This window comes from Eleutherodactylus coqui, chromosome 5, assembly GCF_035609145.1.
Source record: "Eleutherodactylus coqui strain aEleCoq1 chromosome 5, aEleCoq1.hap1, whole genome shotgun sequence".
Classification (NCBI taxonomy): domain Eukaryota; kingdom Metazoa; phylum Chordata; class Amphibia; order Anura; family Eleutherodactylidae; genus Eleutherodactylus; species Eleutherodactylus coqui.
Window position 1 is genome coordinate 140,477,635 of NC_089841.1, and position 26,136 is coordinate 140,503,770.

At 41.9% G+C, this 26,136-nt stretch overlaps 1 protein-coding gene across 1 annotated transcript in view; it reads left to right on the top strand.

Annotated features, from left to right (window-relative positions):
* Positions 1 to 25,735, top strand: part of ACAD10 (acyl-CoA dehydrogenase family member 10) — a 43,143-nt gene extending 17,408 nt beyond the window's left edge. Inside the window, exons 10-21 of the mRNA XM_066603252.1 lie at positions 388 to 538; positions 1,685 to 1,830; positions 4,571 to 4,744; positions 5,066 to 5,466; positions 13,468 to 13,608; positions 15,617 to 15,754; positions 16,407 to 16,497; positions 16,938 to 17,096; positions 17,224 to 17,396; positions 19,662 to 19,805; positions 21,246 to 21,323; positions 24,424 to 25,735. Of these exons, the coding sequence (XP_066459349.1) occupies positions 388 to 538; positions 1,685 to 1,830; positions 4,571 to 4,744; positions 5,066 to 5,466; positions 13,468 to 13,608; positions 15,617 to 15,754; positions 16,407 to 16,497; positions 16,938 to 17,096; positions 17,224 to 17,396; positions 19,662 to 19,805; positions 21,246 to 21,323; positions 24,424 to 24,558 (1,931 nt within the window). The 3' untranslated portion in view covers positions 24,559 to 25,735. The remainder of the gene's footprint in view (positions 1 to 387; positions 539 to 1,684; positions 1,831 to 4,570; positions 4,745 to 5,065; positions 5,467 to 13,467; positions 13,609 to 15,616; positions 15,755 to 16,406; positions 16,498 to 16,937; positions 17,097 to 17,223; positions 17,397 to 19,661; positions 19,806 to 21,245; positions 21,324 to 24,423) is intronic.
* Positions 25,736 to 26,136: the final 401 nt, after the last annotated feature.

Sequence of the window (26,136 nt, forward strand, 5' to 3'; positions counted from 1 at the left end):
TATATTGCAAATTTAACATTTTCTGAAAATAAAGGAATTTTTGAAATTAGCAGAACAAAGGATGACTTAAGTGCAGGTTTTTTGTTATAGTAGTGGTGGAAATTATTGATTGGAAAGATATTGGTAATTTTTTTGTTGTTGTTGTTGTTTTTTTGTTTTTTTGGGGGGGCAGGTGATATGTCAACTTGCATAGAAAAGATTTCTGATAGTATTGAAACCCGTGACCGGACCAGTAAATATCCTTACTTGTGGCTTACTCCCTTTCCTACATTTTGTGTTTGAATATAGAAGTTTTATCAATAAAACATGTTTAAAAAATATATATTTCTGCTAAGGCATTTTTACTGATCCACTAACCCAACTATTTCTTGCTGCCTTTTTGAAAAGATGCATATATTCAACGGCAAGTCCAGATATGGACCAAGCAGTATAGATCTAGCGAGACCAGCACAATCCCAGCGATGGAAAGACTAATTGAATGGCTACCACATCATCTACCACCTAACCAGACCACCAGCGTTGTACATGGAGATTTCAGGTAACGCTTAAAATAAATTAGAACACTAACTTTAAAAAGGGTGTTCACACCATGGATATTTATGGCGCATCCGCAGGTTAGGCCATAAGTATCTCATAGATATGGGAGCCACACCGATATGGAGATGGGATGAGAGGAGGGCGGGGGGTCTTCCAATCAGTCTCGTGAGGCAGCAGGACTGTTCAGCTATTTTTGTAATTACCATAAAAATGAATAGTGAGCTGGCCGCACACATATACAGGCATCTCTTCATTCATTCTCCTTCTGGATGCAACATTGATTAAGTTGTCAACTCCTTAGATGGTGCTGTACATTCCGCCTTTGGCTTTTTATCCTGGGATTTGCCAGCAAAGTGGAGGAGATTTGCAATAATCTCATCCACACGCTGCGGCTGATCCCTTGCGGCCAAGCCATGGTGAAATTAACATGCTGCATGGAATTCAAAGACATGGCATGTCAATTCTTTCCCTGTTTCCGTGGCGTCCTCTCTCTTTTCTGTGGGGAGAGATGGCTGCAGCAGAATACAGGCGGCGAAGCTGCTCCAAAACCCACGCGAAAGGCCCCGGGTTTTGAAGCAGAATTTCTCCCACGAAAAAAACTCTCGCAGTATTTCCGTGCGGTCATTCCACGAGATTTCCGTCTCGTGTGACCCCAGTCTAAATGGTACCATTGAAAAGTGAAACTATGCTTGCAAAAGCAGAAAACAAAAAAAAAGAAGGAACGCATTTTTTTTTTTTTGAAAGGGAGGATGAAGAAAATTTTAAAAAAAGTAAAGCATATATACGAGCCAGCTTATACAGAAGATAACTTTCAGCAGATATGCACACGGAAATTGCTCCACCCGCAGCAGACAACAGTGTTCATGTATGTAAAAGTCTAGGACATTAGATGGTAGGAATAAAAAACTTTAACCTTAATAAATCCTTTAAAAGCAGAACTGATGTGTTTTGGACAACTGTCCTTAGTCCTAGCTTCTAAAGACTGCCGTCCAAAATGCGTCAGAGGTCACATAATGCATTTGCACTCTGCTTTTAAAGGATTTATTAATGAGAAGAGATGAATCTCTTAATCCAAGCAGGGCCACACAGTCATGGAGTTTACATGTTTGTCTACTTCTGCTAGACATTTTATTTCTTATGGCTTTAGGTTGGATAACTTAATATTCCATGCGGAGAAGGCAGAAGTTCTTGGTGTTCTGGACTGGGAACTGTCTACCTTGGGAGATCCCTTATCAGACGTTGCTTACAATTGTTTGGCTTATTTTCTGCTACCAAACCTCCCTATTCAGAAAGGTAAGTATGGATCCCACTTTTATAATCTCGCCATAATGGCCATAGTGCTTTTTTGTTTTTGTTTTTTTTTAAAGCTTTCCTGTTCAGTCAGAAAGTATAATGCAGGATTTTTTAAAAATCCAGATTGTGACCGAGCAAACAAAATAAAAATAAATTAAGCAAACATTTTAAAAATAATACTAATAATAATCTTTATTTGTATAGCACCAACTAATTTCGCAGCTCTTTTGGAGCATGGGGAACTCAGTCAGGACGGGAAGGGGTGGATTGGTACAAGGGAATTATGGGAGCAGGGAGTGAACATGATTGGAGTAGTCTCAGGGTGGGGACTAGATCAAGAAAGTTGGTAGGCTTCTTTCAATAGGTGAGTCCTTAGGGCATGTCTGAAATTCCGTGCATCAGGGATTGTCCAGATGTCTTGGGGTAGAGCGTTCCATAGGGTTGGTGCTGCTTTGGTGAAAACCTGGAGACGAGCATGTGAGCTTCGTATAAGGGGGACATCTAGTCTGACTGTGTTGGCAGAGCAGAGTGTGCGGAATGGGTGATGTATGGACAGGAGGTAGGTGATATACGGTGGCGCGGCACCGTAGAGCGCTCTATGAATGAGGGTAAGGAGTTAAAATTGAGTTCTATGGTACACAGGCAGCCAGTGCAGCAACTAGCATAATGCAGAGGCGTCTGAGAAATGGCTGGACAGATAGATTAGTCTAGGTGCAGCGTTTAGAGTGGATTGGAGAGGGGAGAGTCTGGAGTGGGGAAGGCCAATTAGCAGAGAATTGCAGTTTTCGAGTCTGGAGTGGATGAAGGCAACTACGAGAGTCTTTAGCGTAAAATGGTCAGGAACGGCCTGATTTTTGCGTTGTTCCTGAGGTGCAGGTGGCAGTTTGGGGCGAAAAATTGGTTGTGGGGGGTGAACGAGAGGTCCGAGTCCAATGTGAACCCTAGGCAGCAAGCATGCTGTCTGGGGAATATGGTAGGGCCAGCTACTGATATGTAGATGTTGGTGGCCGGTCTGTTGGTAGAGGATGTAAAGACAAGAAGGTCAGTTTTTGAAAGGTTAAATTTGAGAAAGCGGGAGGACATGCTGTTAGAGACAGCAGACAGACAGTCAGAGATGTTTTGGAGAAAGGGTGAAGAGATGTCACGAGAAGAGGTGTATAACTGGGTGTTGTCAGCGTAGAGGTGATATTAGAGGTCGAATCTGTGAATGGTTAGCCCATTGGGGCTGTATAGATAAAGAAGAGAAGGGGGCCAAGGACTGAGCCCTGGTGGACCTCGACAGCAAGAGGAAGTGGAAGGGAGGAAGAGCCAGCGAAAGAGACGCTGAAGGAGTGGTCAGAGCGATAACAGGAGAACCAAGAGAGAGCAGTGTCCCTTAGGCCGATAGAGAGGAGGAGGTTATGGTTGACCGTGTCAAATGCAGCAGAGAGATCAAGGAGGATTAGATCGTTAGATAATTTTGTGAGGGCAGTTTTGGTTGAGTGGAAGGGGGGGAAACCATACTGGAGGGGCCAGCACCGGCTTTCATTGGCTGACGTAGTGCTGAGTTAACCAATCAGAGCCATTCAATGACATCATTGATCCAATCACAATACTCGCTTGATGTAGGAGAGGTATTCAAAGCCCCGTCACCAGAAAAAGAGTGATATGTCAGCGCAGAGGAGACGGCAGCCTGCCACAGCGCCGGAGACTAGCGCAAGGGATTCAGACGTCTCGGGCCAGGTGAGTACTCACCCCACCCCACCACACCCCGAATATAAGACACTGTGCCTCTTTTTGGGCAAAAATTAGTTTTTGCCTCGCAAAAATTAAGCCCCGCATCCAGAAAGCAATGCTCTGTCGGCGTAGAGGAGGGAGCGACAGCCTGCAGCAGTGCCGCAGATCATTGGGGAATGTCGGCAGTAGGTGAGCATTGATTTGTTGTTTTTTTTTTGTTTTTTTTTACTTGCAGTTAGTTTCCCTATTGAAATGCATTGGAATGCATTAATGGCGTTTCACTGCATTTCAATGGGGAAAAGTGCTTTGACATACGAGTTTTCGGCTTAAGAGTTCTGTCTCAAAATGGATTAAACTCGTATGTCAAGGCACCACTGTATATTTTTTTGGCACTGACTAGAGAGCCTAATAGGCAGATACTCCTTTTCTGTAGAAAAAGCTTTGCAGCATCTCACTAACATCACAGGCAGTATTACACCTAGATGTAACACCGATATGTAGGTAACACAGGATCCACCATTCAAAATAGGTGATCAGCTGGGACTATCTACTTCCCCACCCTGCAAAGGGACCTCTACACAGGTCACAGAGCTTGTCTAGAACACACTTGCATAAAGGTCAATGGGTCCCCTTCTGCCCATTGTGTGAATGGCCCATGAGACTGCTGTAAAGCATCTCTCTAAATGCTGGTAAATCTAGCTCGGGGAAAGATGGCAACACCCACAATCATGTACAGATATCAAAAAATAAAACCATATTGGAAAAATAAAATAGGCATCTATATCTTGTTTTAATGAATAAAATACATTTTTCGTGATTAGTCCCTTAAAAAAAAAAAAAAATCTGTGCTTGTGTTCTGGCAACATTTATTAAAATTTCACCTGAGCTGCAAAAGAAAATTTGTCCTGCAAGGTATAATCTAATAATCTACTCTGAGGAAATTTGACCACATTGGTTGCAGTCATCACAGTAAGGCATTACTACTATTTGGGGCATTTATTGTTCAACTTTTTCTCTTTTCTAGGGTTGCAAGGTTATGATCTGAAAGAGTTAGGAATTCCAACTGCAGAAGAATACTTTAAGTGGTACTGTGAGAACATGGGAATTGCTAAGGTTGAGAATTGGTATTTCTACTTGGCTTTCTCATTTTTCCGAATCGCAGCAATCCTGCAAGGTGTATATAAGAGATCCCTCACAGGTATTGCACAAACACTAGCTAACCTTTTTAGTCACAATGTGGTAGCTGCATTAAGATCCAGAATTGGTCTATATACCTGTATACAGTAGTCAGAAGGTTGATAATTTTCATTTTCACTTAAGCATGACATACAGGAGTAGTATAGCCTTGAGCTATCCTCTTGGCATAAATGCTTTGAGGAATACATAACCCTTAGTAATATTATCTGTCTGTAATGCAGTAAAAAGGTAATTTTATAATCTGAACACTTCCAATAGGGAGATCATTCAGGACCTTTGTCACTGTAAAGTAATGCAAATAGTTTATCTTCTGCTTTTATAGGTCAAGCTAGTTCTGCAAATGCAGAATCTACTGGTAAATTGACAGAATACATGGCAGACATAGCCTGGGATTTTGCAACAAAAGAAGGTTTTCGGGTGTTTAAGTCTGAATCTGGAGACTTATCCAAAAATCCAGCAAAAAGATTGTACAGTACTTGGAGTCGGGCACACAAGTTGAGACCTTTTGAGAACACATCCTTTGTTCCTAGAGGCTACTTGCACACAGATCAGAGAGGTGTTCTTATCATCAGTCCTGAAGGGCTTTCCGCAAAGACCAAAAACCTCTATAGTAAATTAAAGGAATTTATAGAAGTCCACATTTACCCTGCTGAGCAAGAGCTAAGAGACTATCAGTTTTCTGAAAAGCGATGGATACCACACAAATTGGTTGAAGACCTTAAGGTAACCAGACTATGAGTCATTCTGTATATATGACAAGGTAATTAGAAATGAAAAGTCAAGTCACCTTAACAATTGATTCATCCCATAAAAATATTAATTTGATTTAACCCCTTAATGCTCAAGGATGCAGTTTTACATCATCAAGGTTCAGGATTTGTATGGAATGTAATTGGGAGCCAATCTCACTCCATACAATGCATGTCCCAGCTGTCTTTGACAAATGACACCCACCTGCAACAGTAGCGATCAGCTATCATGCAGATAGTCAGTGGCTTTTAAATACCCCGATCTGAGTTTGGGGGTCCTGATGGGATTGCAGAGTTCCATTCAGTTGCCATGGCAGCTAGGGGCCTTCTGAAAGTTCCCAGGGCTGGCACTGCAGATTGTCTGTCATATATCACGGTATAATATAATACTGTGGTAACAATCAGACAATTGCATGTTCAAGTCAACTATAGCGACTAAAATTAAAAAAAATGTAAAGAGGAATTTTAAAAAGTTCTATTGATCATAAGTAGAGATGAGCGAGCACCAAAATGCTCGAGTGCTCATTACTCGAGTCGAACTTTCAGTGATGCCCGAGAGTTCGTTTCGAGTAATGAACCCCATTGAAGTCAATGGGCGACTCGAGCATTTTTGTATATGACTGGTGCTCCGCTAAGGTTTTCATTTGTGAAAATCTTAGCAAATCACCAAAGTCATGTAAAAAAACACAGAAATGGATAGGGCAGGCGAGGAGCAACATGCAGGGCTGCATTTCGGGCTCCGAGGTCTCACTATTAAGCCACAATAGTGGCAAGAGTGAGACCCACCCCACCCCCACCCCCGCACTGTCAGCACAACGATTGTTCTCCTCTGCCACAGCTGTAACAGCTGTGGCAGAGCAGAACGATGTTAGCCCATTGAATTCAAGGGAGCCGGCAATACAGCCGGCTCCATTGAAAGCAATGGGCTGCCGGCGAGCGCGGGATAAATTTTCGGGAAGGGCTTAAAAATATAAGCCCTTAGCTGAAAATCATCCTAAAATGTGTAAAAAGTTAAAAAAAATATATACTCACCTTGTCCCGGGAGAACGATGTTAGCCCATTGAATTCAATGGAGGCGGCAATACAGCCGGGTCCATTGAAAGCAATGCGCTGCGGGCGATCGCGGGATGAATTTTCGGGAAGGGCTTAAATATATATAAATATATATAAAATATCTGTCCTGGCAGACAGAGTTCAGCTGCGGCCAGCTGGCAGTTCTCCTGAACTGCTCTCTATAGTATTCAGCAGCCGGGGATTTAAAATCCCCGCCTGCTGAATGAGCTGCCTCTAATTGGTCACAGCCTGACCAATCAGAGGCAGCTCTCACTCACACCCATTCATGAATGGGTGAGTGAGTGCTGCCACTGATTGGCTCAGCTCAGCTGTCATTCAGCCGGGGAGGCTGCTAAATACTACAGAGTGCAGTTCGGTAGGACTGCCAGCTGGCCGCAGCTGAACTCCGTCTGCCGGGACCAGGTGAGTATTTATATTTTTTTTTTATTTTTACATATTTCTGGATGAATTGCAGGGAAGGGCTTATAAATTTAAGCCTTTCCCGAAAATTCATTGTGCGATCGCCGGCAGCCAATTGCTTTCAATGGAGCCGGCTGTATTACCGGCTCCATTGAATTCAATGGGCTAACATCGTTCTGCCGGGACAACGTGAGTATATTTATTTTTTTTACTTTTTACACATTTCTGGATGAATTTCAGGTAAGGGCTTATATTTTTAAGCCCTTCCCGAAAATTTGCGCTAGCCGGCAGCCCATTGCTTTCAATGGAGCCGGCTGTATTGCCGGCTCCATTGAATTCAATGGTCAGTGCTCGTTTAATCGAGACTAGCACCGCGTGGTGCTCTTCTCGAGTAACGAGCATCTCGAGCACCCTAATACTCGAACGAGCATCAAGCTCGGCCGAGTATGCTCGCTCATCTCTAATCATAAGTTAAAAAAAAAAAACCTTTTTAAATATAAATAAATCAAGAAAAAAATAAAACTTAAACAAGCCAACATCTTTGCATTCGTAAAAGTCCAATCCATCAAACTCAGCCATTATTTATTCAGCACAGTGATTATTATCAGATTTTTTAAAAAGCCAGTCAGAATTGTGTTTTGTATTTTTTTCTCCAAGAATTTTATTTTTTACCTCCTCAATGCTACAGGATGTAGAGTTACGTCCTGCAGTTTCAAGGTATGTACGAAGGGAGATCACAGGGCGATCTCGCTCCATACATCGCGATTGCCGGCTGTTGGAGCCTGCAACAGCTCCAATAAGCCACGCCTCTCATCGGAGCTTTTAACCCTTTTAATGTCGCTGTCAATTCCAAAATTTTAATGCCCCGACTGATATTCAGTGGTCCTATACAGCTCCCCGTATTGAAATTGCGGGTTGCCATGCGGGTGTCATGGCAGCCAGTTGCCTTCTAAAAGGCCCCGGGGCTATCATAACAGAATGCCTGTCAGTCCGCGGTATAATGTAATGCTATGGCATTATATCATACTACAGGAACCATCAAAGCATCGCAGGTTCTTGTTCCCTCTGGGGACTAAAATAAAAACTAAAAATAATTTTAAAAAAACTTTTACTAATTTTTAAAAAAATTATGAAAGTAAAAAAAAACAAACTTTTGCCATATTTATAAAAAAAAGGATCTAAATATTATTTATTGCTGCATTTGTAAAAGTCCGATCTATTAAAATAACACATATTTTTTACCCCACGCTGTGAACATCATCAGAAAAAATAGAGAAAAAAAAGCACAATTCTGGTGTTTATTTTTTTAAGGAAAAATGTAATAAAAAACAATCAAAAAGTCGTATGTATTCAAAAATGGTACCAACGGAAACTACAGGACGTCCCACATAAAATGAGCCCTTGCACAAGTATGTCGATGAAAAAATAAAGTTATAATTGTCAGAAGATGGCGGCAGAAAATAATTTTATATCTTTTGTAGGCAGTTAAAGGGTAAAGTTGTGAATGGAGTATATCTCCCTCCCAGGCTCTTAATCTGGACAGGGTGGCTGTCCAGTCCACAACTTCACCCTGGTTCTTCGGAGGCTCAGCTGTAGGCACTGACCCCGTTATTGGGGGCATAAAAGACTGCAGCTCCCAGGGAGTCAGTGTCTGCTAAGCTGAGGAGAAAGCAACACCTCACTGTATGGACCTGAGCACCCTGCGTGGTGCACCTGCTGTTTTTGAGAGAACTTCTTTATTTTTGCTTTGTTTGGACTTTACGTTAAAATAAACCTGAAGCAGTTTTATGGACTTTACTGTTCCAGTGTGTCTTTGCCGCCCCACCCCCTGGAGGACTACTTACACTTTGAAAATGAATAAAAATAGCATAGCAAAAATTTTGGTATGGTAGTAATCATACTGACCGATAGAATAAAGGTATAGCATTTTTGTTGCAGTGTGTGTGCCGTAAAAAACTAGACTCACTCAAGGATGGTGGAATTTTTTATTTATTTTTTCCGTACATTATATGGCACATTAAATAGTAACTAGAGATGAGCGAACACGTTCGGCTCCGCCCCTTTTTCGCCCGAACACCGAACTTTGCGAACACTTCAGTGTTCGGGCGAAAAAGTTCGGGGGCCGCCGTGGCAGCGCGGGGGGGTGCGGCGGGGAGTGGGGGGGAGAGGGAGAGAGAGAGGGCTCCCCCCTGTTCCCCGCTACTGCCGCCCGCGCCGCCGCGCATCTCCCCGCCCCCCGGCGGCACCCGGACACTTACGCGCGAACACTGCAGTGTTCGGCAAAGCCGGTGTCCGGGTGCGGATGTGTCCGTAACGGACACGTTCGCTCATCCCTAATAGTAACATAAAAAAAATGTAACTCATGCCGCAAAAAACAAGCGCTCAGACAGCAACATTGATGGATAAATAAAAGTTATGATTTTTTTAAAAGCGGGAAGGAAAAAACGAAAATGGAAAGAAAAATGACCATGTCCTTGAGGGGGTTAAAAAAACAGATGAAAACGTTGTATGTACTCAAAAATGGTACAAATAGAAACTATAGGATGTCCTGCAGAAAATAAGCCCTCATACAATTATGTCAATGACAAAATTAAAAAAAAAGTTATGGCTGTCAAAGTTGGATTAGATTTACCAGTAATCCTTGTTTCGGGAACTCTTCACTATCTGAAAGGACTGTGGAGGATGAGAAACCCACTCCATGTGTTTTTTTTTTTTGTTTGTTTTTTTTCTTTTATAGCTTTTGAGATCCAGTCATTTTTGCATAACAGGGCTTAATTTTCCGAGAATGCCTCTAATCTCACCCCCACAGGGACAGAGTCATTGCCTACATCCCTGGAAATCTGATTGACTGGGGTTAAAGAGAAAATGTTTTCCCTTTTACCTCCTTTCGCATAGCTCCACCGCCCTGTTTTACCTTTACCCCTATAGTCCTCTTGTTACCTTGGGCCACGAAAAAAGGTTTTCTTCTTTTTGAGGTTTTCCTTCCGGAAACCCCCCTTTTTTATCCGAAGCTCAGCTAAGAATATCTTCCCCTGATAGGACAGGAAACACACCGAGAAGTTTAAAGCTTCCGCCCTTCCCTACCTTCCATCTGCCCGAACATCTGACCTACAATTTTCAATAAAGGTATGTGGTCTTTTCCACACTGCGGCCCTGAATATTTGGTCAATGGATGCAGTGGCCTGCGCTGCCCAAGAAACAGACATTGCCCTGGTGGAGTAGGCCTTGAGTCCATCTGGAGCTGGTTTATTACGCGCTTTGAAAGCCTCTGTGATGGCTGAACGGATCCACCTAGATATAGAACTCTTTGCTGCTTTTTTTTTTACCTTTGTTATCCCCCGGAACTAAAAAAACAAATTCTTATCTTTCCTCCACTCTTTTGTGACATTGATATACTGCAAAACAGCCCTTCTGACGTCCAGGCAATGGAAGGATCGCTCCTTATATTTTTTTGGATTACACAGAATGAAGAAACTACTATATCCTGGGATCTGTGAAAATGAGATACTACCTTTTGGTAAAAAAAAGGAGTGTATCTGCAAAAAGGTTTTTGAAATGACAAAGCCTAGAGCTCACTAACTCAACGAGCTGTAATTATGGCTACTAGAAGGATGGTTTTCAAAGTTAAATACCTAATAGATATAGAATCTATAGGTTCAAAGGAGGGCTTTGACAGTGCTGAAAGAACCCAGTTTAGGTTCCAAGGAGGAACCATATTGGAGACTCCAGATCAGTCTATCCGCCACCTTTAAAAACCTAGCGACCGCCGTATCTGGAGATGAAAAATACAGATGCCTATTCTTGCACCAGGAAGAAAATTTCTTCCACATTTTTAAATAAATCTTATTTAAACCCACCCAACCCTGAGTGCTGGCATCCGTCGTGATCAATACCACCGAGTTTGAGAACCAGTCTATGCCCCTCACTAATTTGGTCTCTGATAACCACCAGTCAACTTTTCACTGTGCTTGCCATCACCACTTTTTTGTCCAAAGAGGTCTGTTTTCTGTCCAAAATGGACAGCATAAACCTCTGTAGTATTCTTGAGTGATGTTGGGCCCAGGCCACTGCCAGAATACATGCTGTTAGTTTCCCTAACAGTGACATGACAGCCCTGATGGTACAAGTTCTCTGGCTTAAAAATTGCAAGACTTGCAGGAGGAGATCCTGCTTCCGTACTAAGGAGAGAAGTGAACATTGACATATCGAGTCCAGCGTGATACCTAGAAATTTTTTTCTGCTAGCTGGGTTTTGTGTCTGACTTCTCCAAGTTTATAAGCCAGCCTAGCTACTTTAGCAGTTGAATGGTAGTGGTGACATGGGATAGTAGATCCCTGGTGTCTACTACTATGAGAATATCGTCTAAATATAGAATAATTGCAATCGACTTATTGCTTAGGATAGCCACCAATTGCACCATCACCTTTGTGAAAACTCATGGAGCCAAAGATATCCCGAAGGAAAACCACCTTTTATTGGAAGTGCCTTAACCATCCTCCCATAATTACCGCGAACCTGGGACAACTCTGAACTTTGGGACGAATGGGAATATGAAAATATGCATCCTTCAGGTCTATATTCGCCATGAAGGCACCGCTCCTGTTCACCCTCACCGCCGAGCTTACTGTCTCCATTCTGAATCTCCTGTATCTGATGAATCTGTTCAAAGGCTTCAGATTTACTATTAATTGGGATTCCCCATTAGTTTTTTTTTTTATAACGAAAAGACCGGAATAGTGACCCATCTTTTGCTGATCTAGGGGTACGAGGCCGGTACGGGGGTTTCAGTCACTGGTGTACTCATCCTTAGCAAGCTAGCACTGCAGGCTTACTTTTCAGGAAAAAGAATTGGACATTCTGCCACACTCTCGAGGTTACAAGCACCACTTCTGTCTTCTCTCAATTCCATTATTGAATTTGCCGCTATCTAGAGCCTCTCCCGGCGGCGCTGCTGCGTCATTCAACTCCAGCACGTCAGTCACATGACCAAAGCCCCACCCTCAACTAGTGAGCTATGACCAAAATTAAGCTTTTTGGTGTAAACTAAGGGGGCCTTCACACTGGCGAAAAAATCGGGTGATTTTTCTTGAAATGCGAGAGTGAGTATAAACGTAGATTATGAAAGCAATTAATTTAAATGGTTTCATTCTCATTTGCGATGTTTAAACTCCTGCGATCTGTGTGGAAAAAAAATCATTGCAGCATGTCCATTCTTTTTGCAATATTGTCCATTGTTTCCAATGGGGCCGGCGGAAAGCAATGGAAAAGATCACAGCCGCAATCAGAGTCAGGCTTCCTGGAATCTGGATTTTTAAACCCTCCCACAGGAAGCGCTGGCTGAAGACCACAGAGAAGTGTACCCGAGCTTCAGAAGGAGAAGTACAGCACCTGTTAAGTAATGTATTGTTTTTTTGTTTTTTTTTAGTGCAGCTTATTTTCAGGGTAGGGCTTATATTTCAAGCCTTGCAAAAGAACGCTACAAAATTGCAATATCACCGTGAGAAAACACAGCGATATCACACAGAACACAGCTACAATATCGCTGTCCCCCGTGTTAAAGAGGCCTAAAGGCTCATGTAAAGGGATGAGGGGGGAGATAAAAAGAGTAAGGTATTGGGAATGAAGTGTGGCAGGATTTAGAACAACTACTCTAAAAACTTTCTAAGGTGTCTGCTCTTACGAAAATCCATTGAAGTTCTCGTGTTCATAATTTTATTGGCGTCATTCATACCACAACTTTCTGGAATAGAAATGCTTTCCTAAACCAAGAGGCTCTTTAAGTTGTTGCATGTAGTGAAAGTGAGTAAAGTAGGCTTAGTTACCATAAGTTCAAAGAAGTACCGTATTTTTTTGCTCTATGAAGACCCACTTTTCTTCATTCCCCCCCCCCCCCCCAGGTGGGGGGAAAAAATGTCCGTGCGTCTTTTTAGAGTAAACTCGAGATAGCGAGTTTAATGCACGATGGTGTGAACTAAATTGCTGTTGTGCAAACAAACTTGCGACCGTGTGAACAAACATGCGATCATTTACTTGTATCACTGATTGGTGGAGGCAGGGGAGCAGCAGCAGTTCCTGCTGGAGCTCACCACCAATCGGATTCTTCCCTTCCTTGGCCCGTACACAAGTGCCGCTATCACGGAGCTCCGGTGTTTCAGAGCTCTGCTGCTCCTTCTGCTCTATTGCCCGGTACTATCCCCTGCACTGTCCTTGGGTTAGTTCAAAATATTTTTTTCCCCTATTTTCCGCCTCTAAAACGGGAGTGCGTCTTATAGAACATAAAATACGGTACATTATATACAAAGTCTTTAAGTTGAAAATTAACATTAGTATCAATTCATGCTTTTTTTTAACCTCATATTGACTTCTTTTTTCTGTTTCCTTCTTCAAAAATGTAGTTAAACATATGAAAAGTAACCTCTTGTTATCGGGATCCGTCTTAATTTACATTGAGGAACTAATAAAGCCGAGTTAAATTGCTGGAAGTCATGTGTTTGTTTTACAGGAAAAAGCCAAGACCCAAGGGTTATGGAATCTTTTCCTTCCGTTGGAGAGTGATCCAGAGGGCAAGTATGGTGCCAAGCTGACGAACCTGGAATATGCTCATCTCTGTGAGCTAATGGGGACATCTCTTTATGCACCAGAGGTTTGTTATGCAGCTCATTTTACCATGTGTAGCCATAACTGAACATTGGATTGACTTATCAGCTTTACACTAATTCATAATGTAATTTGAAAATGAGTTTGCAGTGTTTTTATCATAAATTTTGTTTTCCTGCCACTTACAGTCATATCCTAAATTAATGGATACTTTCAAAAACAAAAAAAGGAATGGAGTACAGGACTTACCAAAATGTTATATATGAATTCATATATGCTCGCAGTTATTTCCCACCAGTGGGTAACATTTTAATTGTTTTTATATTGTAGGTGTGTTTCTCTTTTTTGTTATATGACTGTCTATATATACACAATAAAAAGGTAATTTTAGTAAGCCCTGTACTCCATTCCTTTTTTGTTTTTGAAAGTATACATTTAAGGAGGGACTGTTTGTGACCATTGGATGCAGGTAATAGGTGATATCTACCTTGATATGGTTTATTATGATGTCCTGTCATTTTATTGAATTGCTTATATTAATGGAGCCTGACTGATATTCATGAGGTAATATGAAGGTTGTATTCTGGAATGTATTATGAGTTTATGCTCACCTCGGCACTTTTAATGCTTATTTTCCCTATTGGTAAATAAGGTTAAATGCTTATTCACACGAGCACATATATGGCACGTTTTTACGCCCATCCATATATACGTGACCATCTGAGGCATTGGTTTCCAATGTATTCGTTCACACGGGCGATTATATGGCACTTAAAAACCGCAACCGCTGAAAATAGAAAATGTGCGACTGAAATTCGCGCCAACGCATATACGGTGGCCAAAAAGATAGTTCTGAAAGTGTGACCTGGCAAGAATATGTTAACTAGCTCTGGCCCTGATCGCCAGAAAACATCCTTTTTCAGCTATTATACACCGCAGACATGCGAACGTAAATATGCCTACGCTTGTGTAAATAAACCCTAAAGCTGCTGCACGTACACTTTGGATAGCTCCTTGTTACCATTGTTATGTTTCAGCATCTTGTCCCAAGATGTTAGTCCCTAGTGCTACCTGTACTGTTGCCAGCTGGTGATGGCCCTGTCAGGATCTGTCTAGTAGATTTTAGCGTGGGAGCAAGCACATACCACTGAACCATGAATAGTGATGTACCATGACAATGGAAACACACAGCCAAACCATGCCCACCTGCGGCTGTTAATGGTTGCAGAAACTACGGGAAAATTCTGTAGCCATTGGTCACTACAGGTGGGTGTGGCCTGACAGTGTCACTAGTCACTGTGTATTTCCACTCTTAATGTGTTTAACACGAGTACAGTACCAGAACTAACTTCAGTTTATGTATGGCACCAGAACTAATGCAAGTGTGTCTATATATGTGTGTGTGTGTGTATATATGTGTGTATATATATATATATATATATATATATATATATATATATTAAAGTGCCAGAACCAAGTACTGCATTATATTCCTTCTTTATGTAGCAAATTAGAGATGAGCATATTATAAGTGCATTTTTGGACCCATTGGGATCTATAATGCTTTCAGTTTGGGTCTATAGACTTGCATTTATGGAAGCACAGATGTCCCTGTAATAAACTCATCTGAAACTGCCCAAATGGTAATTACAGTGCAGGTATCTCTAGAGCTCACAGGTGAAGTTTTCTGATTGGAGTCATCCACTTTTCCATTTCATCTTTATCTGGCCCAGACTGCCGTGAAAACTTCTTCCAGCCACAACTTGTCTCTGTGCACTCTGCTCATCCTGCCGCTGCCTCCAATACCTCTCTCAATGCTCCCTCCATAGAAATATGGTCCCCTCTGGGGCCCCATTTAATTATAGTGCCCTCCTCTCACCCACACACTTAGGCACTAGACCTTCAGTGCCTAGTGAAAATTAAGCTCCTGGTTGTATTAGTTGAGCCTCTACTGAGTGTACACAAACCACTTTAACCTTGCTGTAATTTTATTGATTTGCATTTCTCAGTATTTTTAGTTATTGGTGACACTTTTACTATACTATGATATTTAGATATTTAATTGTGCGGCCCCAGACACTGGAAATATGGAAGTGCTAGTTCTTTACGGGACAGAAAAACAGAAGCAACAATGGTTGAAACCATTATTAGATGGGGAGATCAAATCGTGTTTTGCAATGACTGAACCACAGGTAAGGGAGACAGAATAAGAAATATTGTGCTTGAGTTTTCATATGTTTTGCATATATCAGAACTATAAAGCCTTTCTAATTTAAGTTATGCTCTACTTCAACTTCACTAACAGTTTTTCACATAAAGCTTCCACTTATTATAGTTCTGTGGTATATTTTCCTTGTCTTCTCTATTACCCTGTATTTTCTCTTCCACTTCTTATTTTGCCCTGTATCCTACATTTGTAAAATGTTCCTTTTTATATTTTGTACTCTTATGGAGTTCACATTTTTGTGGAAACTACTTCACTATATCTCCCTGAATCTAGAGAGTAATTACTAAAGCCTTTGGCAGTCCAAAATATCAGTTTAGAAAATGGGGACAGGAATTGGCCATGAGGATCTCACAGTGACAACAGCAGATCACATAGGATGCAGATATGCCATTGTCCTACCCAATGCATGCCAATGGAGCAGATATACTCATCCTGATAGTTACTGTTTAGACTCAACAGCCTAAAAATGTGCTAAACTGATCACCGTTGGAATACTTTGTCGCATCTCAAGTCCCACTCATTTTCCTGCAAAGCCAGAAGTTTTCCTGTGAAGCCTTGCTCATTGCCCTGACAAACCAATTCTAGTGACAACGCCTGTTCCTTGCATTCTTCTATAGGTTGCTTCTTCTGACGCCACCAACATTGAATCATCAATTGTGGAAGATGAAAGCTGTTACATTATTAATGGACAGAAGTGGTGGACAACAGGTATACAATTTAAAATTATTCAACCATTGGGTAGCATCAGCCTTTCTAATGTAGAATTTGCCACACTGTTTTACTGTAAATGAAATAAAAAATATTAAGTATTAGCTGTACAGGAGAATTAAAGAAGCACTTATTTTGCCTAGAAATTACATCATAATGTAGAATTTCTCAGACATTCTAATAATCTTCATACAGCGTCAACATAATATGCAGCACTTTATAAATCAGAGGGTACTTGATCAAAATCAGACATTACATACACTATTAAACTAAAAACAATTAGTGAGGGTGCTGCTTGTGAACTTATCTATGAGAAAATAGGAGTAACACAGGAACTACAAGTGTGTGTTCTGTCCAATGATCCAGCCATCTTTTATATAAATGGGGTAGTATAGCTATCTTATTTAGGGATGCTATTACAAAGAATGTATTTTTTTAAGGTGCCCTTGATCCACGCTGTAAAATCTGTATCTTTATGGGGAAGACTGATCTAGATGCTCCTCGCCATAAACAGCAGTCAATGATCTTGGTTCCAATGGACACACCTGGAGTGAAAATCCTGAGGCCTCTCACTGTCTATGGATTAGATGATGCTCCAGGTACAAGATCTCATCCTTAACTATTATCTATATTAAATGACCATGTGGTATGGATATATTAGTGCTGAGACAATTACTTTTAAGTTCTTGTCTTCATGTGCCAACTTTGTCTCTTTCCTATCCAAAGTTGGACATGGAGAATTACACTTTGAGAATGTGCGTGTGCCTAAGGAGAATCTACTACTGGGTAAAGGAAGAGGATTTGAAATTGCGCAGGGCAGACTGGGTCCAGGGAGAATACATCATTGTATGAGGCTTATTGGACATGCAGAAAGGTCCTTATCTCTCATGAAACAAAGAGTAAGTCCTCTTTTCCTGCATTAAAACAGTTTACAACCTTCTTAAAGGGGTTGTCCTATTATCAGACATTCCCTGTACAGCTCCAACTGTTCTAAAATAGGAGTGTGTGCTTACCTGACCTCTGCCGCAGGTATCCAACACTGCAGGCTCGTCGTCCTTCTGATGTCTTTTGTAGAAGATGTTGTCACCAGATATCGCCTGACCGCAACGCCACTACCTGTTCTCGTGGGATCAGCATTCACATCCTAGGTGCCATGATGCCAGGAGTTTGGAGTGTGCCGCTGCAGCAGTCAGGCGTGATATCAGCTTCAACAAAAAACACCAAGAGGACGGCGGGACTGCATCCCCATTGTAGAGGAGAAGTACAGCTCCTTTTGTTATTTTAGCACAGTTGGAGCTGTAGGATTAATGTTGTCGTAACCGGACAACCTCTTTAAATGTTTGCTGCCCATGGTATTACAACTTCTATACTGTTTTACATCAGTGATACATACTGGATATTCAAAGTAATTTTACAATTTGTCACAAGTGGTCTAATCGGCATGTATTCATTACCAGTACTGCGTGAGATATCCAACTTATCAAAAGGTAGTGTGTGTGTATATATATTATATTTATTTTGTTGCTTTTATAATGTCTACATGTTCTGCAGCACAAACTGTCGTTATTCACATCAGTCCCTGTCTCCAGTGGTGCTTGCAGTCTAATTTCTTTCTCAAGCACCTACTAGCCTTAGTTCCATAGAATGCCAATTAACCTATGAGTATGTTATAAAGTGTGGGAGGAAAGTAGAGGGACCCCATCCAAACACAAGGAGAACATACTAGCTCTGTGCAGATGTTATCCATAGTCTGATCTGACCCAAGGCTAACCACTGTGCCGCCATGCTGCCCTGAAATATTACATGTACTGTAAAATATATTACAATTCTTGATAAGAAGTGATCAGGCTTGTAGTTGCACAGTAGAGGTAAGTTATAATATATCTAAAGAGACATAATCTTGCTAAAGTTTTCTACAAAGTACAAAGCTCCTGCATAAGAAGCAAGTTGAGAACGATCAGTTAGATAGTTGAGAGGTTCCATTTTCTTTTCTACCTTTTTTATGATTTTTTTTTTCTCTTTTTTTTGCCCTTTGAAACGTATTCGGAGCTAAATGTGTCCCTTTTTAGTATGTGTTTCTCATAAAAGACATTGTAATGTCCTTTATTGCTGTGTTAAAACTCAGAAGGGCATGTCACATTATACTGCTTAAAGAGTAGGACAAGTAATTAAAATGTACATTACCTGTAATGAAAAGGTATTGTTTTTCTGTTTCTAACATTTAACCCTTTCCAATCCATGGTCTGACCTCTGAAGACATTATGATTTAAGGCTGTACAGCTCCGATGTTGGAAGACATCCGTCGGGGTTCTTTTACTGTATATTGCCAGCCTCTGCTATCGGAGCCTATCCAACCTGTCACCTCATGCAGTACTGGCTTTAGCCGGCATATAGCGCCATTGTATAACTGTAGAAAAAGAGTAAGCCCCCTAGGAAAAACAGGATACAAATTGGATTGGAAAGGGTTAAAGAGAACCTGTCACCATGTTTGTCAGGCTGTCATAGCCAAAGACCACATGAAACCAGAACAGGCACATACAATACAGATTTGTGTATGTTATTCTGAAACCTTTCAGATAAGATACTTTGAGAATTGGCCAGGAACAGGTCTCACAATCATGAGGTCAGGACCTTGCTGTCTTTTCCCCCAAGTAAGATCACCTAGATTGACAGTTCTCTCCCTGTATGTATGTATGTATGTATGTATGTATGTGTGTATATATATATATATTATAGAGAGAGAGAGAAACCTGTCAATGTAGCTGATCTTTGGCAATATGAACCTTGTTACAGCTTCTTTCAAAGTACTTTTTACAGTTACTGGCTAGTGATTATTTTTGCTTACATATTTAGCATACTAAGCCATTGGTTGGAGCATTCACAGCTTCCGCAGTGTATGGTATGGGTGCACAGTATAGTCTAATATCAAGTTGAATCTTGACAGGTTTCTGGTGTTAAGTTTTATTTGGATACAACCTACTATTCAGTGTGGCACTAACATAGATGTTGAATTGTGATAGAATCTATACATTATTCAAATACTATATGTAATGTATAGCATCTGCATACTTTCAAATGCTGCAATTACATGCCGGCATGACAAATACAACGCACGCTGCATCTATTCTCTCACTTGAATTATACTTATTGTTGTTTGAAATCAGGTAAAATCTAGAATTGCTTTTGGCAAACCATTGGCTGAACAAGGGACCATCTTGGCAGATATTGCCAAATCTAGAGCGGAGATTGATCAGGCAAGGCTGTTGGTGCTTAGAGCTGCCCATCTTATGGATACTGTTGGCAATAAGGTAAAGTCTCACTACTCTGATGAAAAAATGTTACCAATAAAATCTATGAACCGTTTCATTGTGTGTAACCTTTCTGGGAGAAGCTAAATTTATATACAATGACATGACACGTTATTTGAGCAACAATCACACTAGCGGTATATGGTGCAGTTACCCCTGTTATGACACCAGATGTGATCCCATAGTACCCTTTCCCTCAAATGCACATAGAAGAAAATGGTACTGCAGTCTAAAGCTTCTATTCTGTAGCTTTGCAGCTAGGCAGACGACAAACTGGGTCTTGGAAACCTAGTGCAATTATGTATATTGATTCATTTTTATATGTTAAAATATGTTTAGCATAACGAAGATCAGATCCTCAGTGCAAAAAAGTGGAGTTCTTGATAAACAATGCACAACCTTCTTGACTTTTATATAACTCCACATGGAATACTGTGTACAGTTCTGGACTCCGGTGCTCAGGAAAGATGTTGCAGTGCTTGAGGGGGTCAAAGAAGGGCAACTAAATTAATAAATAGAATGAGAGGACTGGAATACCCAGAGAGGCATAAAAATTTGGATTATTCACCCTGGAAAAAAGACGGCTAAGGGGCGATCAAATAACTATGTATAAATATATTAGGGAACAATACAAGGATCTCTCCCATGATCTGTTTATACCCAGGACTGCGACAGTAACAAGAGGGCATCCGCTACGTCTAGAAGGAAGCAGGTTTCATCACCAACACAGCAGGAGGTTCTTTACTGTAAGAGCAGTGAGACTGTGGAACTCTCTGCCTGAGGACGTGGTGATGGCAAAATCCATAGAGGAGTTTAAGAGGGGACTAGATGTGGTTCTAGAGCGGAAGGATATTACAGGATATACACATTAGGTGACCAGCGGGCTGTTGATCCGGGTCTTACAGACAGGTAGTAACTATCAGAGTTTGATTTAGGGATTATTCTTCATTATGAAGTCGGGAATGATTTTTTTTTCCCCGAAAGGGCTAATTGGCTTCAGCCCCTGGGGTTTTTGCCTTCCTCTGGATCAACTAGGGGGTTGAAACAGGCTGAACTAGATGGACATTGTCTTCATTCAGCCTAACATACTATGTTACTATGTGTGTACTATATATTTAACTTACATTTCCTATTGTTAGGTAGCATTTTAACAGTTTGACATATTGCTTGACTGCAGCTTTAGGGCGGACACCCACGTCCGCGGTATTCTCCATATCTTTTCAATGGGGCTAGCGCTGCTGCCGCTGGCCCCATTGAAAAGACTTGCGATATCCCGGCGTGATCCCGTTTTTTTTCTCGCGCTGCGAGAGTTTTCGCTTACTCTCGCAGCGCAGTAGAGAAAAAAACGCCAGTGTGTGTCCGCCCTTAGTGTTTGTTTAATTTGAGTCTAAATAATTGCTTTTATATTTTCACCTCATTTGCTTCATATCTTTTATACAGGACGCTGCTTTGGAAATTGCTTTGATTAAAATGGTAGCCCCAACAATGGCTCAAAATGTTATTGACAGAGCAATTCAGGTAAAACAAAATAGCCATCTATAGAGCTAATGGTAAGGGTCATGGTGTTGGGTAGTATTCATTTGACTTCTAATTCCAATTGCCCTTAAGGGCAACATATGCCTATTTTTCACCACTTCAATAAAGCTTCACTCTTATTAATAATCTCTAAAACTATAGCGTTTACCTTTACCAACAAAATTTGAATGATTTCATGGGAAAAAAAAACATATTAATCGTTCCATGTCCTATTTTCGTTTGTTTTCCCAGATGAGAATAGCACATTCAATATGCAGGGGCTATAGAGATCAGACTGCACATGAACAGGTGTCTGTGTGCTGTCCAGTGCAAGTTGCACCCATCTTTCGCAGGTGCAGCTTGCATACGGCAGTGTGAATCTGGCCCAACCCTGCACTTATTCTGGGTTAAGTTAAGGCCCATCTACACGTAAAGAATCTTTGGAACGATTGAAAGTTTTAGCAATCTTTTTGCGTAAAGTGTTAATGACACCAATGCTCATTAACACTTTATCATCTTAATTTGCATGTGAAAGGGCCTCCAGGAGCTGTTTGATTAAACACCGGCCCAGCTGTGCACACAGCTGCAGTGCTCTCCTTGGGGCTGCCAGCAGGTTACAATGTAATCTCCCACTCCTGTCTAGAACACCGCATGTTGAGTGATACTTTATCTTTCTGCTGCTGAACAAGGAATTTCAAGTTCACCTTAAAATAATCGATCAAACGAAAAGTACACGATGCCTGCATTTACATGTAATGATTATCACTCATTCGTGATCGTTTGAACGACTTTTGAGCGATAAATCGTTGCGTGTAAATGGGCCTTTAGCCAAGATATTTTACATTAACATATCCCTCCCATGCCTAAACGTTAGCAGAGGGCTGGATCCTGGTATATTCACACATGTTGAATAGATATTATAGAATACACCTCATACAATCTTATCAGTAAGCATGTTCTCTCACACAACGTATAGAGCTATAGAAAAAGACAGTCTACCAGACCCAAGGACCTCACGATGTACATGCATATTGGGAGTTAGTTCATACTCATGTCACTTAGTCTATTTACCTCTGCAATGTCTTTTACAACTGCCATAGATAGACAGATATTCATGGGCTGTGCTTGCCAACATAGGCTAAAATTTGCCAGCCATTCCCTGGGCCCTGAACTAGACGTGACACAATAGGGCACATGTGTTCTGGTCTGGTTTGCTCCTAGTTTAGCAAAATCAATTTAGATATTGATTTGCGCTAAGAACAGATTGGTATTAGTGTACCTTGACGCCACCAGGAAGTCCTGGTGGAGTCAAGAATGACGGGGGTGAAGCCCCCTGTAGCTGATTGGATGGACAGGAGGCAGATGTGTAGGTCCTGGAAGGCCAGCAAAAGTTTGAGTAAAGTGCATGGAGCAGGCCCCCCATGCAGCATGTACAAGGAGCTTCCTTGCTAGGGACCCTGAAGTCTCAACCCCCCTGACTATGAAGCGGCTGCTCATGGCCCAAATGCCACAGTTCCCCTCCCAGCCGATGCTAGTTTGTGCCCAATCCAGGGAGGGCACAGAGCCGGCGCTCGTACACTGCTGCAACAGACGCCGCTCCTGTGCGAGAAGCGGCAACCGCTGCAGTCCGACACCTTTGACATTGCCGCTGCTAAAGGGAGCCCACATGACCGACGGGAGACCCTGTGAGAGCCAGCAGCAGCTGACGCAGGCCCCCGTGTAGAAGCGGACACCCCTTCACTCCCCCAGCCGATGTAAGTTTTAATGGCCAATGCTGCAGGGAAGCGACAGGGCCACTGCCACAGACACCGACTCCACCGCCCGCACTGACTCCGCAGGCCGCAGCGGCACAGAAGGGACCCAACCTCGTCGTCCCACTCCGTAATTCGCCGCGGCTCCAGGGGTCACGTAAGGCTATAGCAGCGGCACAGTCACACGGAGGTCGGTAAGAGGAGTGCAAAGCTTAACAGTCTGAGGGATATCGGCTTCAGCCATTCCTGCAGGTTGCAGGACCTGTACCTATTGCACCAATCGGGAGCTTGGGGTGTGAGTGGGGCGTTTTCCCTGTCAAACCCCTAGATTCATGTGGGGTCAAGGTACACTAATACCGAACAGATATTTGGCCACTCTTTGACACTGTGCTATTTAAACTTAGAAACTGAGTGTGAGTAATCAAAGTCAAACTTTTTTTTAACACATTGTGGCAATGTCTGCATTGGGGGAGGATCGGCAAGACACAGATGCTCACATAGTCCATATAAAGTCCATCCAGCTTTCTTTTATTCCAACAACAGAAAAATCTGTGAAAACAGCCACTTGCAGCACTAAACTTTGTGCCATAAACAGAAACAAAACACCTACCCAGCAGGGAGGTAACTAGTTAGTACTTTATGCACCTACTAATAACATGCAGTATTTGATAGCAAATAATCATAAATTTAGGCTCGGTTGCTGCGAAACGGAAATTTCGCGGAATGTCCACAGCGGGACCGCACGGAAATTCCATGAGATTTTGGCAGCAGAAAGGCTGATTCAAAACCCACGCCGTTTAGCGCGGCTTGTCTGCCTGTATTCCGCTGTGTAAATCTCTGCTCATAGAAAAAAGCCCACAGCGGAAACAGTGATACAATTGACATGTCACGGATTTGAATACTGTGCCACATGTCAGTTTCCGTATGACTTGTCCGCAGCGTGTGGACAAGATTTTTGGAAATCTCATCCACTTTGCTGCTTAAGAATGCGTGCGGAAATTCCACCTCCCATGAACCCATGTTCTAACCCAGACTGCCTGCAATTGCAGTCTTGTATGTCCCAGTAACGAGCTCAGTGGAAACTGCTGAGCTAACTGGGACCCAAGAAGTCCTGTATGGGCAAATTAATAATTCTAGCTAAAATAATGCGAGTGAGTGAATTGGCAAACTTAACAAAAAAAAGGCAGAAATGATAGATCTGCTGCAGTGTGTCGGTTTTGTTTGGAGTGTTCCTTTAAACGATTACTGTTTACAAGTGTCTAAATGAAATGGCGCACTTTGTAACAATGCAGTGTGTTATTTTTGTGTATTATTAGCATTCGTTCAATTACTTTTGTTTTTTGATTCTTCAGGCTTTCGGGGCTGCAGGACTCAGCAATGACTACCCACTTGCTCAGTTTTACGCCTGGGCACGGGCCCTGCGCTTTGCCGACGGACCTGATGAAGTTCACAGAACAACTGTGGCTAAAAAAGAAATGAAACATTAGAGCCTTGTATTTAGTTATGGAACAATAAGACCAGGTTTTCTCAGTTATCTGTGATGAAATCGCCACAATAATTACTCGATGGATACCAATCTCTGCCCAATGTTTCCTGGTCTTAATCCATGACTAGTGCAACAAGTGTCTCAGATGAACACTGTTGTAGGTTATGATTTGTACATGTACACTGATCAGAGAATGACTTTTATTTAGATATTTGTTATTGTAGTGTTTTTTTATGTATGTTCATTAAAATATTCATGAAATTATTGGCATACGGGACCCCCAAACATTGTTGGAGGATTTAAAGGGTTAATAGCCTCGATGATCTCCACGGCTTATGGGGTTTGTTCCCGCCGGCTGTAAGAAAAAACTGCCACCTGGGGTGTATGGAGGGAGATCACCCTACGATCTTCCTTTATACATGTCCTACAGCCGCAGAATGTGAAAACACTATAGGGGCATCTCGAAGGGGTTAAAAACCTTATGCTGGTTCCAGGAAGGTAACGTGCCTTACAAAACTAGGAGAAGATAAAATATCTCAAGACGTATGTATGTATATGTTTAAGAATCCTGCATAAATGGTGCGCAGCAGTTGATTCTGGTTTCTGTATGCTGTCACAGCCTCTGCTACTCAGGTAATGGGACTTAGTCCTTTATAAGTGCCTGAGACAAAAACTGTACTCTATGATTTGTCCGTTCGGATAGATTTATTGTGAATCATGGAGCATTTTGCTAAGCTGTTATAACTACATGAAACTGACATTAAGTAATTAAAATTTGTGACAGACTGGGTTCACACAGGGCAGATTTGCCGCACAAATTCCGTCCAGAATTTTGCCACGGCAAATACGCCTGCGGCTGCTAATCCCGACATTGGCTAGCCATATGGGCGAGATTTCTCAGAAGTCTAGTCCACACGGGACAGCGAATCCGAAGCGGCAAAGCCGGCACAAGTCAGTGTTGCGGCGCGGATTCGGCGGCCACAGCATGTCAATTCTTTTTTTTTTTTTGCGTTGCGGCTGCGCTCTCCGCTTTTCTGGCGGAAATCTCACGTTTTTTCCGCTGCAGCCAAACCGCGAGATTTCCGCCGAGAATATGCCATGTGGGAACCCAGCCTAAATATACATATATGTATACATCATTTTATTGATTATTAATAATAAAAATTTGTTAAACCTTTTGCTTTCATCAGTTTATAAACTGCGATTCTGCTCATTTAGTTTTACTTTTCAGGCCGGGTTCACACGACCGGGTCGATTTCCGCATGTGGGAGGCCCGCAGTGGATACGGCTGTGAGCACAGCTGGTGGCCCTGCATATGTCGCAAAATTGCATTGCATATGACTGCGAAGGCACGCAGACTGTCATGCTCATTACAGATTTTTTTGTTTGTTTGTTTGGATTTCCTGTGCCGCTGCTTAGCAATGACATGGGTACCCGCAGCCCATACACAATTTAATTACGTATGGTCTGTGGGTGTATCTGCGACCATATAGCACAACGGGCTCTATAGTTATGGATTCTGCACTTTATATAGCGCATGGTGCGTATATTTTTATTTATTTATTTTTTCCTTCTGCTT